At 43.4% G+C, this 17048-nt stretch overlaps 1 protein-coding gene across 1 annotated transcript in view; it reads right to left on the reverse strand.

Moving 5' to 3' along the window:
• Positions 1 to 72: 72 nt before the first annotated feature.
• si:ch211-117c9.5 (sodium- and chloride-dependent creatine transporter 1) overlaps positions 73 to 17048 on the reverse strand; it is a 19621-nt gene continuing 2645 nt past the window's right edge. Inside the window, exons 2-14 of the mRNA XM_054609725.1 lie at positions 16642 to 16947; positions 12148 to 12279; positions 10892 to 11189; positions 10271 to 10403; positions 8823 to 8957; positions 8635 to 8738; positions 4394 to 4518; positions 3904 to 4016; positions 2670 to 2810; positions 2319 to 2421; positions 1408 to 1508; positions 1156 to 1326; positions 73 to 1030 (exon numbers count right to left, since the gene is read on the reverse strand). Of these exons, the coding sequence (XP_054465700.1) occupies positions 902 to 1030; positions 1156 to 1326; positions 1408 to 1508; positions 2319 to 2421; positions 2670 to 2810; positions 3904 to 4016; positions 4394 to 4518; positions 8635 to 8738; positions 8823 to 8957; positions 10271 to 10403; positions 10892 to 11189; positions 12148 to 12279; positions 16642 to 16947 (1991 nt within the window). The 3' untranslated portion in view covers positions 73 to 901. The remainder of the gene's footprint in view (positions 1031 to 1155; positions 1327 to 1407; positions 1509 to 2318; positions 2422 to 2669; positions 2811 to 3903; positions 4017 to 4393; positions 4519 to 8634; positions 8739 to 8822; positions 8958 to 10270; positions 10404 to 10891; positions 11190 to 12147; positions 12280 to 16641; positions 16948 to 17048) is intronic.

Raw genomic sequence — 17048 nt, forward strand, 5'->3', positions numbered from 1 at the left:
GTTTCAGTACGAATGAGACGGTGTAAATAAAGAGTCATAAAAGAAAAACACATAACGTCCATCTTTATCTGGTCATTTATTGCATCAAGTCTCCTTCCCCCTCCCCACATTCCCGGTCTCCTGCTCCTCACCACGTTTCTCTCCTTCTCTTCAGGTGGAAATACTGATCGTCGTCCCCCTCCGATATATTGTTAACACTGATTCACAGACCCCCACGATACACTGGATACTTAAGTTACGTCATAACACACAGATGGAACTGGTGAAGCTTTGTTTCTTTTTTTTGATTGTTAGTATCTTTTTTTTTTTAAAACAAATGGAAGATGGTAGAGGTTTTTTGTACAGTTAAATGAGATAATACAGATGTCACATGTAAATGAAGACGACGCTTCAACGGTCAACACACACACACACACACACACACACACACACATTCACACACACACATTCACACCATGGCATCTCAGCAGCAGATTTAGAGACCTTCATCTTTTTTTTTCGCTCGTTCAGCATATCGTGTCGGGACGGATGAGCGACTGAAGGGCTGACAGACGGGGAAGGGAAGATATATATATATATCGCAACTACGCTGGACACTCACGGGACGAGACGGGACGGCACAAAGGCTGGGGGGGGAGGGGGGGGAGTAAGAGAGGGGAGAGTCGGCGAGGTAGAGTCGGAAAAAGCAGAGTGGAGGGCGATCGTGTGATGCGACTGCGTTGGTGTGTCTTTCAGTTCTTTTCCCATCGAATCTTTGGTCCGTTCGTCTGGGGGGGCTTTTAAAAAAACGGTAGGTTCAGTGTGTGTGTGTGTGTGTGTGTGTGTGTGGTCGAGCTTCATGTAGTGCGTGTGTGCTGATGTTAGGGGGCGACCTTGGCGGTTGGAGTTGGTTTCCAGCTCATCAGATGACACTTTCAAACAGAAGCGTGCTCTTGGTTCCCGCCGGCGGCAGCAGCTTGGCCTCGCTCTCCGGTGCGAGGTACTCCAGGTGGTGTCGGCCCCACACCGGGGTGGTCAGGTGCTGCCAGCGCTGCACGGAGACAAGACACACACGGACAATGAGTAACCATTTAATCATGCAAACCAGGATACAGAAGGGCGGTATCCCAGGAGACGCTTTAGTAAACGGGAACGTGTGCGCGGCGGCGTACTGACCTCCCGCAGAGAGCCTTTGCAGCGCAGCAGTTTGTAGAGGACGGTGACGGGGATGCAGAGCATGGAGGACAGGGCCAGGGCCCAGCCGAGCACCTCGCCCCACAGGGGGTAGGTGTACACTGTGTTGTAGGTCAGGGGCTTGTAGTTCACCACGTGGAACACGAACACTGCCTGGATGCACAGGAACAACGTTGGCTTGTGTCCAAACGTGTGCAAACATGTAGGAAGAAAAACAAACCATGCAGAACTCACCACACAGACGAACGGCGTGATGTAGGACCAGCACCACTTCATGTAGGGTAACGGCTGATAGCCGATCATACGAGCCACGTCGTCCATGAATCGGTCGGCGCCTAACACAAACCACACAAGGAGGTCGTGATTCAGAGAGTCAGGGATCATTTACGGTCGTCACGCAACACGGGGATGAAACAAAATGCAGATGAAACATATTGATGCAACACAAGAAAAACAAAACAAAAAACAGAAGTGCACTTTTCTGAATTGGCATCAGGAGTTTGTGTTGTTTGTATTGTTTGAGTTGTGAATGACCCTTCGCTAAGCCCCGCCCCCTCAAACGCATCGTCGCTCTGTTCAGGATCAAACATCTATCCGTCTCTGCTCCATTGACTCTCATCAACGGTTTCAGATGTTCTTCATGTTCAGGCTGGTTTAGTGTATTATGAGCTCGTCGCGGTTAAACGTTGTGTAACAGTGATACTCGTTAGGTTGGAAGGAGTTAAACATTATTAAAATGTTAGTCATTAACTAGCATTAGCACGTCTATGCTACGCTAGGTGTACTGAATGTATTTAAATGATTGTAACAGCTAATAAAGAGGAACAGTGTTGTTCCTTAATCTCACTGTCTTGTGTGTTGATTCACTTTAACTCTGATCTGTAGCTTTAGCTTCTATCTTTATCTTTTGAACATGTTTTCATTGCTGAATCACTTTGACATCCTGGTTATTTATCCTTCAAACACATATTGTAAACTCTTCCGTCTGCTTCTCTCTGAAATCGCCTTTTTATTCCAAAAGATGACTCATATTAATTCGGAGTGCAGTTAGTGACAGTGTGGGCTCCGCGGTAACGAGGCTCTGTTGGTTTGACAGAGTAGGGGCGGGGCTTAGCGAAGTATTAGCAGTGCGGTATTTATCTCACCATAGACCCATGCAATCACCACACACTCCCAGAAGGCCTGCCACAGCAGAGTGATGCCGCTGGCAGAGTAGTAGTCAAACAGCTGGAAGACATACATCCCTCCCTGACGGAAACAGAGAGAGCAGTCTGCATCAGGACCATCCTAGTTAATACTTCATGTGTGACCCATTTGCAGCTTCGCCTCCACTGTTCAGGGCCTTTCATCCCAGTTCAGTCCTGGCAGTGGTACTTAAAATAATCTGCAGCAGCAAAACAATCTCCCGCCCAGATGAGAGACTTCCATATTGTTTCTGGTTTTAATCTGCCAGCCTCGCTAACTAATTCTGAAGCTCAAGGAAACCCTCGGTGTACCTCTGTGACCATGGACATGTCGATCAGGAAGCAGATGAAGCAGCAGATGGCGGCTACCACCTCTCGTCGCAGGGAGCCCATGGCAGATTTAGGCGGCAGCATGTCCATGATCCCCGTTATCAAACCCTCCACGCCCACGAACTAGAAGAAGAGACAGACGGCGGTGAGGGAGTGAAGCTAAACCGATCTGTTTCTCACTATGTGAACATGTGCAGGTGATATCTGCATTGTTATTCAAAAATAAATATGTGCAATAACCTACATGAGTTCTCTAGGTGGAAAAAATATCAAAACAATATCCAGTTGAGCACCGATTCGACTTTATCGTTACCAACATGATACCAGTGTTTAATGAATAAGATGTAGGCCTCACTGTGCTTTATTGTAAAGCCTAAAAAAAAGGACCATTATAATAGTTTGGCACACGTTTTATTTTTCTCCTCATATTTTTATGAATTTATGGTTTTTTTCTTGTTTCTTGTGAATTTGACACTTTAATCTCATACATTTTTTACTTTAATCTCTGAATTTTTAAATTATATATATTTTTAATAACAATAACCTCAATACACCGTTGTACGCTTCACTTGAACATCATTTTTTTTTTAACTTGGTAAAACTAAATGTAACAAATGAATACACAGATGTAGGTATGCATTTACTGAATTGTTATTATTATTATTAAAATACTAAATCGTACACTGCGGTTTGGTAAAAAAATCTTGAAAATGTAAAGTAATCCTTTTTAATGCAAAACTAAAACAGGGATCAAAAGTCCATTATATAATGTATATCCTAAACAAAGAGTAAGAACGTTTACGTCTCTGCAGAATCACATTTCAACCCTCCAGAAGGAGTGGAGGGGATAACAGCTGTGCAGATATTTTAACATCATTTACTAGAAACACACGCCCAATGTGGCCACAGCAGGAAAGAAGAGAGAGAGAGAGAGAGAGAGCAAGGTGGAGGAGAAACGTGGGGGAGAATGGAAAGTGAGAGTACATGAATGGGTCAGAGATGCAGACAGACGCTCTCTCTGTGTGAATCAAGACAGAAGCTCATTGACAAAAACCCCCGGGCTGTGAAACAATGGAAGTAGGCACCGGCTAAGAAACGCGACTCTGAAACTGGAAGTGATGAGTCTGCACTAGCTGTCTGAGAAATATCTAGCAAATGAGTCATAACTCCACATCCTTTTTTTTTTAAAGTGCACATGAATGCACTCGGTGTTTACCTGGCTGTCGAGGCCCAGAATGAGCAACATGAAGAAGAAGAGTGCGGCCCAGAGCGGCGCCAGAGGCATCAGGGTCACGGCCTTGGGGTAAGCGATGAAGGCCAGGCCCGGACCTGCACATCCACAGACACAAGCATCAAGTTTCAACAGCATGTAGCCTCCAACTGTCATCATCATTAGTGGTGCAACGGATCATAATATAACTTTTAGATATACAGATACTAATTTACGATCATTGGTAGATACAGAGCCCTTTGTTGTTGAATTATAGCAGCTGGTCTACAAGGTTTAGGACTATTTTTGTTTTTTGCCACCGTCCCAAAAATCATTTCAATACTCTGATGGTTAACGTTAAACTGTGATATTAATCTGCGGTTCACATGCCTGAAGAACTGTAAGGGGGGAACCAGACGGATCGTGGGTCTACAACGGTCCGTTACACCACCAATACTCATTTCACTGTGTTTATGGAGGCTTGTCGTCTTCTTACCGCTCTCAGCTACCTTACTGATGTCCACGCCTTGCTCTGCAGCCATGAAGCCCAGCACAGAAAACACCACAAAGCCTGCAAAGAAACTGGTTCCACTGTTGATCATGGCCAGCAAGAATGCATCCCTACAGAGAAACAGAGAGAGGGAGGGAGAACAGAGAGGATAATTACTGTATGTCTCCAGTCATAATGTAGTTCACATCAATGTCTCTCATTTTATCCTGTTGTCATAATAAGCATGTGATTTTTTGAGTTGCAGCCAAAGAACCCAACTTGTTTTGTGAGGTCACAGTGAGATTTGACCACCAAATTCTAATCAGTTCATATTTGAATTGAGGTGGAAGATTGTGCCAAATCAGTCAGCTTTTTTTGTACTTCCTATTCCCTCGTCTCTAAGTAAATGTTTTTTTTGGACGTATTTTTGGTCCAATGTCTGAAATAAGAGATTTTAACGCTTAGTGCTACCATATATAAAATGGGTCAGTAAACACCTCTTTGGTGAATTAAGAAGCTTGTACGCGTCTTAAAAAAAATGAGTCTAAATGAGACGACTAAACGTCCTCAGTAGAACACTAGTCCTCCTTTAGCTTAGTGGTGGAGACCTGGAGTCATGTGACCGTGGTGGAGTTCATTTATATGTGTATTCATGCTTCTAAAGTCATAAAAGTGTTAATTTGTTCAGAATATCTTGCTGAACAAAACGTCTAAGTAAACAAGATTATTTTCTGCAATAATCTAAAATCCAATAGAAGAATCCCTTGGCTTTCTGTGAAAGGGAACCAGTGTGATGCTAACTTCCTGTTTGTCCTACAAAACCACATCGACCCTGCACTCTTTTGTAAGAAATATTACAATATGCTATAACATGGGGCTCACGTAAAACACTCAGGACAGCGGGCGAGATTAGATGGTGAGTAGAGGATCAATAGCAATTTCTCTGAGAGCTTCTGTTGTCTCTGTACTTTGCCAACTGGTCTGTCAAGTCTGAGAGCGGAGAGAGTGAAAGGGCTTCTTGCTATTACATATAAATACATCTAATATTATGAAAATGCATTCGTGTTATTCTCATTTAAGTAAGAGGTCAACAACATCTCTAGATAGCTCCGCCGGATGACCTTCTGTTTGTCCTGACTACTGAAGTTCAGCTGGCAGCGATATGAGGAATGTATAAACAGCAGTCGGCGGTTATTGTGACACTGGAGCAGCTGTGTAGAGCTGCAGCCTTCGCTCCGGTCAATACGGTCTGTCATACTGAAAGAGGAATGCTCATGGAGGTGAATAATCAAATGAGAATCGCTGTTTGGTGTTAAGAAAAGGCCGACCACAATCATTAAACGAGACGGCTTAAAAAACCAAGATGGCGACAGCCAAAAAGCCACACTCGAAGCTCTAAAAACGTTCACAGACCAATGGGTGACGTCACGGCGACTACGTCCACTTCTTATATACAGTCTTTGGTGTGTTCTTCTGACGGAGTAGTCTGTCCCCTTGAGGTAAACTTCAGCCTCAGGTTACTTCTGCTCCCCTCTGCTTAGAGCTGAATGCTAACATCACTGTGCTCGTATCTAAAATGTTACCAACTGGGTCAATAACTACTGGATGTTATTGTTCTCACGTTTAGCATTTAACATTCTGGCATGCAGCATTAACATTGTCACAATCAGCACGTTATGCCGAGCTAAACATCGGCTAATGTTAGCATGCTTATCATCAGTCATTTGCTAATGTATCAAATATCGTGCCCCCCCCATCCCGTGGTTCTGGACCAAAGTCTTGGACGGACTGACTTATGCTTCATACAGCTCCACTGCTAGCAAAGCTAAAAGAGACAAAGTCAAGCATTGTGGTTTGGAAACAAGTGAGCGTGACCCAAAATTGTTGTACGGACGGCATCCACAGGCAGTTTGTTTACCCAACCCCCCCCCCCCCCCACCGAGCTATTCCTGGTCTCCTCCAAGTGTGTGTGTGTGAGAAACAGAGCCGAGCTGACATACCTCAGCATCTTAACTCATCTTTCAACTTCCAATTAAGGTCAAGGCAGAGCAAAACGTTGGATGGCGGGGGGCTCCTCCTATTATGGGCATTCCAAATATGAAGTGCTGATTTGTAAAAAATGATATATAAATATCCCTAATACTGCAGTTGGGATAACTGTCTGTGAAGGGCGTTGATGTGTTTACATATCTCACCGTGTCGGGTAAACACATGCACCCAGCATCAGTGAGGCCAGCTGTTGCTAAAAACAGATACACTGAAGGCCTAACTCTTCTTTTATTACCCCGGTTCATCTCTACAGCCTCTCAGAGAGCATCACAGAGTGACTGTCTGAAAATAAAAGAGAGCTTGTTCCACATTCAGGGCTTAAGGACGCTGTGATTCTTCCTGGCAACATGCTCACATCTATTTCGATCATGGACGGAGATCACTTTACATCTGAAATGTGGTGTGCTAGGAAGTCTCTGTGCCTTTTTATCATCATTTCCATTCATAGAGTGTATTCATCTAATGGTTCTTCCGTTGGTTTTTTAAAGTATAAGGTCGCCGTCTGAACTGAGTGAGTCCGCGCACTGCATGATAAAAAAAAGAAAGTAATAATGCAAATAAGGAGGAAAACAGGTGAGAGATGAAACCACGCCCACTTCTACTTTCTGAAAGGTGTTTGAACCTCAGAGGGCATTCTGGCTTTTATCTGTTTATTATTGTGGCATTCAACCTGTGATTAAATAAATAATCTTTGCAAATGAATCACGTTAAATTTATACTTTTTCATTATATAAATAAAAAGTGGTGGTAATTCTTTTTTTTTTGCAATGAACCCAATTTACCGGAAACTGTCAATCATGTACTGATTAATAATTGACTATTGAGGGAAAACAAAACATTACATCAGCAAATCTGCTCAGAAATACAACATGGAAAGTACGCAATCTTCTTATTAAAAAGAGTATATATTTTTTTCTTCCTAACAATCTATTGCTCCACAGTCCAGTCCAGCAGGTGGCAGTAATGCACCTATAAGATGGTGAAGATGCCGTTAAATCTTAAATGAGAAACATGGTGGAATTAGCTAGCATGCTAGCTAGCAAACTAGCCAGGCGCTAAATGAGATTTAATAAGTTAATGTTTCATCCACACACTAGAAAAGCACATTTCTATCGTCAGATGAGCTCATATTCTGTATCAAGTGTAGCATGCAATCATGGTGGAAATCAGCTAGCTAGATTGCTAACTATCCAGCTTTAATTTCAAGTTACGTCCCTTTCTTGCCGTCTGCAGACAGACTTATTCTCCGCGTATGGAAGACGCCAGTTTAGGATACGGACCAAGTAGCAACTTAAATTTAGCCAGCGCTAACACTAGCGCCTCCATTCTCCTCCCAGCTGTAGTAACTCTGCTGCTGAACACCAGGCCGCTGTTCTGCTAATTTTATTCCTTCTTAAGAGATTTATTACTATATTTATACTTCAAATTTCTTATTATATTTACTTTATTTTATGGAGCCTCCAAGCATAAGCTTTTCACACGGCTGTCCTTGGATAACTGAAGTGGCAACACACATTTTGAATCTTGAATGGCGGTATCAGCAATTTAAGGTTAGCTAGCCATTTAGCTAGCAAGAAGCTAAACGAGAACAACTAAACAGCTTAATGCTTCATCTTCACACTCATGTCAAAGCGTAGGAAAGAACAATACTATCTCCAGATAATCAGTCATTAACTCTGATTCACCAGACGTCGTAATGAGCTGATTGATTTGATTTATAACAGAATTATGCTGTGATTGTAAAGCTACACAGCCGTGACTGTAAAAGTAAAAATGATAGACGCTGTGGTGAGAGGAGAGGAGGAGGGTCTGACTAGAGGACGTTAACATTCTCTTATTTCATGATGCAGATTAGTCCCAAACGGTAGACTCAATCTCAGAACTAACCTTGAAAGATTTAAAACAGTAGATGATGTTTTGAGTCATTTTCAACCATGACATTTGTATTAATTTGGTAACACCAGCATTGATGTGATTCATCACAGTACAGTCACATAATTTAGTTTACAGCCTATGAAAACATATTTTTAGAAGAAAATGAAACTGATCTATTGGGACTCCATGTGAGTGTAAACACTGTTTGTTTGCTTCTAGTACTCCAGCCTACAGTCGACATGCATGAGTTCTGGCTGACGTGTTGATGTTGGCCTCCTTCCAGCGACAGTGGTGTCTGTGTTTTGTGTGGTGTGTTTACTCACTGGTAACAGTTGTTATGGAAGCGGTTGTAGCTGCCCAGCGCGGTCAGGGCGCCCAGTCCGATGGCGTAGGAGAAGAAAATCTGAGTGCCCGCATCGATCCACACCTGTGACAGACGGAGAACGTTGTTACACAATCTGTTCGCTGTGTTTACACGCATGTTGTCCTGTGATACAACCAAAAAACATACCTGTGCTTCTCCCAGTTTGGACCAGTCTGGTTTCAGGTAGTAAACAATCCCGTCCAGAGCTCCGGGTAGTGTGACGCCGTGGGCCAAGAGAACCACCAGAACGAGGTAGGGGAACAGAGCTGTGAAGTAAACGACCTAGAGAAAGACGGAACAAGGAGGCAGTGAAGTACGCCGCTAGATACAGCAGGAACAATTTGTCAAAGTAAACTTGGGGGTGAGGGGGGAGGGTGAAGTTTGAGTGCTATGTATTAAAACTTGAATTAAGTGAAAGCAGTAAAAACCCTTAACACAGTTAAACTCCTCACATTACATGTAGGCAAGTACATAATAAGATGCAGTTATAATTTAACAGGCTAGTTGGAACAGTTCAGTGCTAATCAACATCAGCTACAGTCAAATGTTTAATGTAACTGCACCCAAGTATGTTTTTTATCACTTTGATTAAGCAATTACCTGCTTTGCAAATACTCAAGTCTTAAGTAGAAGCCCATTAGGTCCCTCCTGTAGTAGATGTGTAATGGGCCCTGTCATGTTACTTTGAAGAAAAGGTAGCCTGTAAATGGAAAGCCAGACAATTTGTAAACCTCCTGCAATAGCAGGGGTTTGTGGCAGACCTTTCCACAAGGTAGTCTTTGTCAAGTTATGCTGAGAAAGCCGCCACCCACCCCCCAACCGCCCTAACCCCCCCGCTGCCTAACAGAAGCACCCACTCCCGGCTAAATCAGTCTGGTGGTGGTAGAAGGGCACAAATATTTGCCTTTATCTAGGGCGAAACACGGGCAGAAAAAAAGCCCCTTTCAAAGCTCTAGAACATTTACATGGTGGAAAGTTACTAATCGGCTTACAGCTGGCTGGCTTGAGTCTCCCTCGTTACCCCCCCGCCGCCCCCTCGCTCTGTGAGCTTTGGCTACTCTGGAGACACAAGTATGCAAACACAGACATCTCCATATGCTACACTCTTAACCCCGACGTATCAGAGCACTCAGCTTCTTAAAAAAAAAAAAAAAAAAAAAGGAACAAGGAGCGATCATCTGTTCTAATCACACTGAATGACTCTCAACTATGCGTGTGCAGATAATAACATAATTAAGATAAGATTAACTTAACTGGAACATTGAGCTACACGTAAACATAAATGCTACGTGAGGAAACTTACACAAATTAGCAGACATTCAAAAGTGCTTATATTTGTGTTGATATGCGCTTCAGCCTAGATGCTGATCCTCTCACTTCACCAAAGCTGATTTAAGGCTCAAAGGGACAAAAAAAATGCTGCAGTTATGTAAACCTTTGCATGAAGCGTGAATATAAGACTGCCCTCGATAACCCCTCTGACAGATTCTGCCTCACGTACCGTTAACGCATCAAAACCATAAATATGAATCTGCAGGCCACACACCCAAAACAGTGAAATGAAACATTGATTGCACAGTCAGAAAACGCTTTACCTTGCCGGTGGATTTGACTCCTTTCCACATGCAGAAGTAAACAATGATCCAGGTGATTATGAGACACAGAACCAACTCATAGCTGATGTCGCCGGGCTCGTGCAGCCCACCGGACAGACGGAGCACTTTACGTCTAGGAGGAACAACACAGAGGAGCAGACGGTTAGACAGACATTTCTCTTTGGTCCAAACCCTGAGACCCAATACACAACCTTCCCTATAAATCATGAGAGCATTCACGAGAACAGGGTGAGAGCAAGCTGAATTACATTTTGTAAAATTTGCCTTTAAAAGGTTTTTCAAATGCCAGATTGATCAAACAAGAAGACACAATATACGTTTTTATATATATATATATATATATATATATATATATATATATTACAAAATATACCTAATGTTTCTGTAACTTATATATTTTCAATCTGGCATTTAAAAAAAAAAAAAAAAAAAATATATATATATATATACGGAACTGAAATAAACAATTTGGAATAAAGAGAATAAACGTCATGACTGGAAGCTCTGCGTCATGACGGTTATTCTGATCTCTATAAAATGTATTTTATAACAACAGCCAACGCGCTGCTCGGCTCAAAGCCCAGACAATGAGGAACATACTCCCAGAACTCGATGACTGGGGAGCGCATTCCTTCGGCCTCCGCACAGCTCCCGTTGAGGAACAGCTGGATGGACGACAGGTTGGACGGGGTCGTGGAGGAGAGGAGGTTGGCGCTGCGGTTGTGGCAGGCGCGGCGGAAATCCTGCGTGCAGTTGGGGGTGTTCCAGGGGTGACCACATGTGGCCCAGGGCAGCTGGTTGGTGAAGGAGTGAAAGAGAAAGTAGAGGCCCCACACGAGGATCATGATGTAGTAGGTGTTGCAGAAGAACACGATCACCATGGAGGCCAAGCCCAGACCTGAGAGAGAGAGAGAGAGAGAGAGAGAGAGAGACAGAGGAGGCGTGTTAGGTCCTGAGCAGACAGACTTAGGGAGGCCACCCAAAAAAACCTGGTTCTAAACGAGTAAAAACCCGGAGTATCTATGTGGTCTGGAGTTAACGGTTCTGCTATCGGTACTTTAGATGTCCTCGTCTCAAACGTCCTCTCTCTGTGTCTTTGTCTTTGACACACATCATGTCAGAGAGAACACAAAGATCCAAAGTGGTTCTACATTTTCCTCCAGTAGACTCTGAGAACTCTCGTTGTCTCAAACTCAATCAAACCCTCACAAGTAAACGGAGGAAACAGCTGCAGTTTATCTCAACATCTGGTAAACAAGCAGAACATGAGTCAGCAGTAATGATCAGAGTTCTACTGTTTGGAGATCAGACGTCCTCGTCCACTGCAGGGAACGTTAGTCTGATCAGAAGAACAGGATCATCAATGAAAGATAATCACTGAGATAATTGTTTAGCTACAAATGTATTTTAAAGATTTTAGAACTTCTTGTGTTGCTGCTCAAGAAATACTTTTTGTTTTCATACGAGAATAAAAAAGCAAAGTTGATTATTTTCTTAATAAATTGTCTTTTTTTCTCACAAAAAAATCAAAAAGAACAGATAAGAGTATTGATGAGAGTCCTAGTATTGATGAAATCCTAACAATACCCATCTCCAGACGGAGCGTGTCTTTTTGTAATTGTTTTGAATGTTTTCAAATGGTTTCTTTCTCATTGGAGGGACTTTTTCTGGATACGAGGTGCTTTATGACTTTAACCAACCAACAGCAGGAGGCAAATTAGTTCAGTACTTGATATTTAGGTTGTTTTCATTAATATAAACTTTACTATTAACTATTAGGAAGCGTAGAGTGCATTGTGTTAAGCTACCGTTAATAAAAAAATAAAAGAAGAAGCAGTAAACTGCGATGTCGGTACCTTTGAAGAGAGGTGCGATGTTCCAGGCTGAGACCCCTCCCTGCTTCATGAACTGTCCCAGTGCGATCTCCAGGAAGAAGACCGGGATGCCTCCGATGAACACGATCAGCAGGTAGGGGATCAGGAAAACCCCTGAAACAGAAAAACAGGTATATTTCTCTTTGGTAGGCGCAATACATTTTTTAAAACTTATTTTTAGACTTCATGATTCTCACGAGTCATCGTTTGGACGGGTTACCATGGTTACACGTCTCCAAGGTAAGTGACGAATTGATAACAGTTCAGTGCGTTTATTCACAACGACAGCACACATGAGGAGTGAGAAGAAGATGTGAGTTCGGACACGTTGACTCACTCGTACCGGGAAATACTTTCTCCTGATTGGACGGACATTGGGTGTGACTCAATGACCTCTGTGTTTCAAAGTAAAGCATGTTTGGATATCTAACAGGGAATTTCTTACTCCAGTATTTGTTTTGTTTGTTGTTTTTTTGCCAAATTGATAACATGATATCAATAGATTTCCCGTTTCACATCACATATTTTGCATTATTTACACTTCTAACTGCAGTTGTTTAAGGAGGACTCACACATACGGGCACATTTAGAGTCATCAATTAACCAGAGCTGCATGTCTTTGGACTCTGGGAGGTATCGGAGAACCCGGAGAGAACCCATGCTGACCACGGGTAGAACATGCAAACTCCATACATGAAGGGGCCGTCCAGTACGGGAATCGAACGCTGGCTGTTCTTGCTGTGAGTTGAAAGCCCCCAAACGAGTTACATGTTACATTCAAAGTTTACAAGTTGATTTTTATATTGGAGAATATAAAAGTGAAATCTGAGGTTTTGTAAATGGACCTTGTTGCTCAGAAACACCACCACTGCCAGAAATGGAAGTTCCTTGAAGCAGCTTTAACTTACTGACAATAAAATCAACGCTGACCTTTTTTTTTATTGTTTAATTATAAGAACTCAGGCTCATTAAGTTTGTCCTGCTTTTTGAGGACAAGTTGTTTAAAGTTCTTTAAGGACACGAGCTGCACAAACGCCGGCATGGCTCGTACTAATCGAGCACTCGACACAACAAGGAACGTTCTAGAGGAGGAGGAGGAGGCAATAAAGGGGAGAAAGGCATGGAGGAGGACAGACAAGGCCACAGATAAGAGATACACTGAAAGTTTATACTGGAGATAATCGAGGCATTGTCTCCTCGTCCCTCAAGTGTTTGGACCGTGTTGGTAAGGACTGTCCTTGAACTTGATAGTTGCAGAGGAGAATCAAACTGGTTGGAGCAGGAAACAGACTGCAGCAGGAGCTTTAAGTCCTGATGGAGACATCGAGGACTGGTTTCACTTTGATTAATCACATTACTAATCCTATTTTCATAATTACAATTCTACTATAATAATTGCTGCTGTTATTATAAGTAGTCGTATTACATGAATCATTTATGTCATATACATTGAATGTGTTGTATCTCTGTTATGCTGTTCATTCTGTACACATGACATCTATTGCATTCTGTCCATCCTGGGAGAAGGATCCCTCCTCTGTCGTTCTCCCAGAGGTTTCTTCCTTTTTTCTCCCTGTTAAAGGGGTTTTTAGGGGAGTTTTTCCTGTGCCGATGTGAGGGAAGGACAGAGGATGTCGCATGTGCACAGATTGTAAAGCCCTCTGAGGCAAATTTGTAATTTGTGATTCTGGGCTATACAAAATAAACTGAATTGAATTGAATTGATTAGAAGGAGCTGTCTCAGTGTTTTTTTAAATAAATAAATCTCCTTTTTGGATCCTCATAGAAGCTTTCAGGGATACGCCGCATGAAAAAAAAGGAAAAGGCGGCAGAACCAGAAAATGACTTTGTGTTTTTGAATGACAATACGAGTGGGTGATGCTGCCACAGTGCGCAGATGGGAGGGAGTCACATGACGCAGCAGTGACGCAGAGCAGAGAGAGGCAAAGGAGAGAAAAATGGAGGGAAAGATGGAAACAGCACAGGACGCGGAGGCAGAATAATGATTTAAAAAAAAAAAAAAAAAAAAAACAGGGACAAACGTCGCGCCAGAGGAGACGCCGACGCAGCGCTCTGGACGACTCGCGCATCATTCGGTCCATTATCCTTTATGTCATTCTGTGAGAGCAGAGGGCTGCAGCCTTATAAGGAAACATTCATGAGCCAGAGAGAGAGAGAGAGAGAGAGAGAGAGAGAGAGAGAGAGAGAGAGAGAGAGACAGAGACAGAGAGAGACAGAGAGAGAGAGACAGAGAGAGTCAATAGGAGGCGTGAATGGAATGAAATGCTCGGGCTGACATAACCCGAAGTATTGGCCAAATCATCGAGGAACCGCATCCTTAAGAGGCTTAAGATAATCCCCCCCCTCTCTCTAATCATAACTGGACCGGACACATCGGGGCCCAGCACCTGAGTCAGCCTCGGAGGGATTTAATCCCCCCAAAGCAGTTACAGTGCAGAGTTGTGTCCGTGTTTCCAGTCAGTGCCGCCGTATTACGAGGAGGGGTCGGCGTTAAAATAAATGAATAAACAAAAAGGACGGGTCCGTGTGTGTGTGTGTGTGTGTGTGTGTGTGTGTGTGTGACGTATAAGTGCGCTGCCTCCTTATCAGCAGGAGAGAGCACCTTTGTATGCGACAGGAGGTGGGTGAGGAGGAGGGGGGACTGTGTGAGGCAGACCATTGTTATACGATACCAGAAAGTGGGTATCAAAGCCACGAGTCACAAGACACACACATGAGTCAGGAAGAGGGAGGGCTGGACTAACACACAAAACACACACACACACACACACACACACACACACACACACACACACACACACACACGCACAGTGGCTGTTTCATTTCAGCCAAATCAGCTCATAAAGAAATTAAATAAACAGAAAAGTGGGCGGAGCAGAGATAAGAGAAGTCAAGGTCAAAACTGCAGGTTACTTTTGGACGAGTTGGAGGGAGGACATGTGTGTGTGTGTGTGTGTGTGTGTGTGTGTGTGTGTGTGTGTGTGTGTGTGTGTGTGTGTGTGTGTGTGTGTGTGTGTGTGCAGAGACGTACAATAAAGTTACGTGCCGGTGAGCAGAGCAGACGTGTGCAGCGAGTGGAAGCCGTTGAACATAAAAGTGAAACCACGTGGGAGGTCACGGCTCCACGGCTACGTGCTCACAGCCACGCAGGCCTGGGCTTTTTTTTTTTTTTTTCTACCTCACTTCCACTCTTCTACCGAGCGTCAGGAGTATCTGAGCTGTGAGAACTCGAGTTGAAAAACAGAATGAAGTCTTGAAGTCAAGATGAAATCATGGCCAAAATGAAACCCAATCACGCATGAATGAAAACACTTTACTTAATGTTGTTAAATCATGTGTTGTGCTGCCTTAAAGACGTTAGGTAGCTGATGACGTTATCATATAGTGAAGATTAATTGTGTTTTTATGCTACACTGTTAGTTTTTCTTCACAGAGATGTAATTATATATATAGATATATATATATATTCCTGTCAGGGGACTACAGATTAGCTTATAGTTAACGATGCTACAAGTAAGAAGCTGTGCACAAACAAACAAACAAATTAAGAAACAAAGAAGCAAAAGAAGGCCGAAATGAATGAATGAATTAATACATTTATGAATGATTAAATAAATAAATAAACAAGGGAAACTTTTCTATATCTAGATTTACTTATTATAAAGTCTTGACATTGTTTTCTAATACCCAGATGACTGCATCTCCAAATCTTTTAAATTGCCACCTAGAAGTGATATTTCATCATATGTCAAGAAGTCAGAATAAATCTTCAGCCCCACATTCAACATTATCGCCGCCATTAAAACAGCAAGAGGAGAGCAGCATCTGTCTCAGTTTCCCCCCCCCTCTCTCAGTGGACCTGACAGCTGTTAGGATTACTCATGATGAGGTCTGTCTGCAAGCTTCCAAAAGTAAAACACCTCCTGAGGTGATCCTCAGGGCTCTGAGCTCAGCCCACCTCTGTTCTCCCCACAAAGCCACGACTGCATCTCCCGACATGAAGGAATGTGGATTATTATAAATTTACAGATGATACCAAGAAACGATGACGGATCATACTGGGAAGAAGTCAGAGTTTCGACTAAAAGAATGGTTTGAATTAGCGCCACATGACTTCACGTCTACACCACTAAACTAAGTCGCCCCCGGACAGTAGAGAGAATGCAACTTTAAGAGACTTCACTCTTCATTGCCTCCTGGTTAATACAATGACTTGAGATAAGTTTATCATACAACCCCACTTCAAAACACCCAAACTATCTTTTAATCTTGTACAGACTTTATTTTAGACATCCAACCAAAAAACAATAAAAAAAAACATCAACGTCAAAACGAGGGAACCAGAAGAGCAAAGATGCTAGCTCACTTCCTGGTTTTAGGACTCATTCCTGCAGCACTCTATGGGAGTTTATAAAACGATGTTCATATGTGTGTGTTTGTGTTGCTGAAGCTCACCTCCTCCGTTCTTGTAGCAGAGGTAAGGGAACCGCCACACGTTGCCGAGGCCGACGGCGAAGCCCACGCATGACATGATGAAGTCCATCTGCCGGGTCCAGGTCTCCCTCTCCACCACCGGCACCGCCAAGGCCCCATTCCCGGTCCCGGACGCGGCCCCGTCCTGGGTCTGCGGAGGGCCGGCCCCTCCGCCTTCACCGCATCCAGGGCCCGCTCCAGGCACGGGCACCAGGGGGCGGGCCGACCCCCCAACGCCCTCCTCCTCGGACAGGCTCCCCGCCTCCAGCTGGGGGAGACTGATTTCAACTGGACAGGGAGGCGGAGGAGGAGAAAACAGATCAATAAAGGATAAAACATGAGTAAAATATTCACATTCTCATCACAGAGGACTGCAGACAACAGTGCAG

The sequence above is a fragment of the Anoplopoma fimbria genome, chromosome 12 (assembly GCF_027596085.1).
Source record: "Anoplopoma fimbria isolate UVic2021 breed Golden Eagle Sablefish chromosome 12, Afim_UVic_2022, whole genome shotgun sequence".
NCBI lineage: Eukaryota > Metazoa > Chordata > Actinopteri > Perciformes > Anoplopomatidae > Anoplopoma > Anoplopoma fimbria.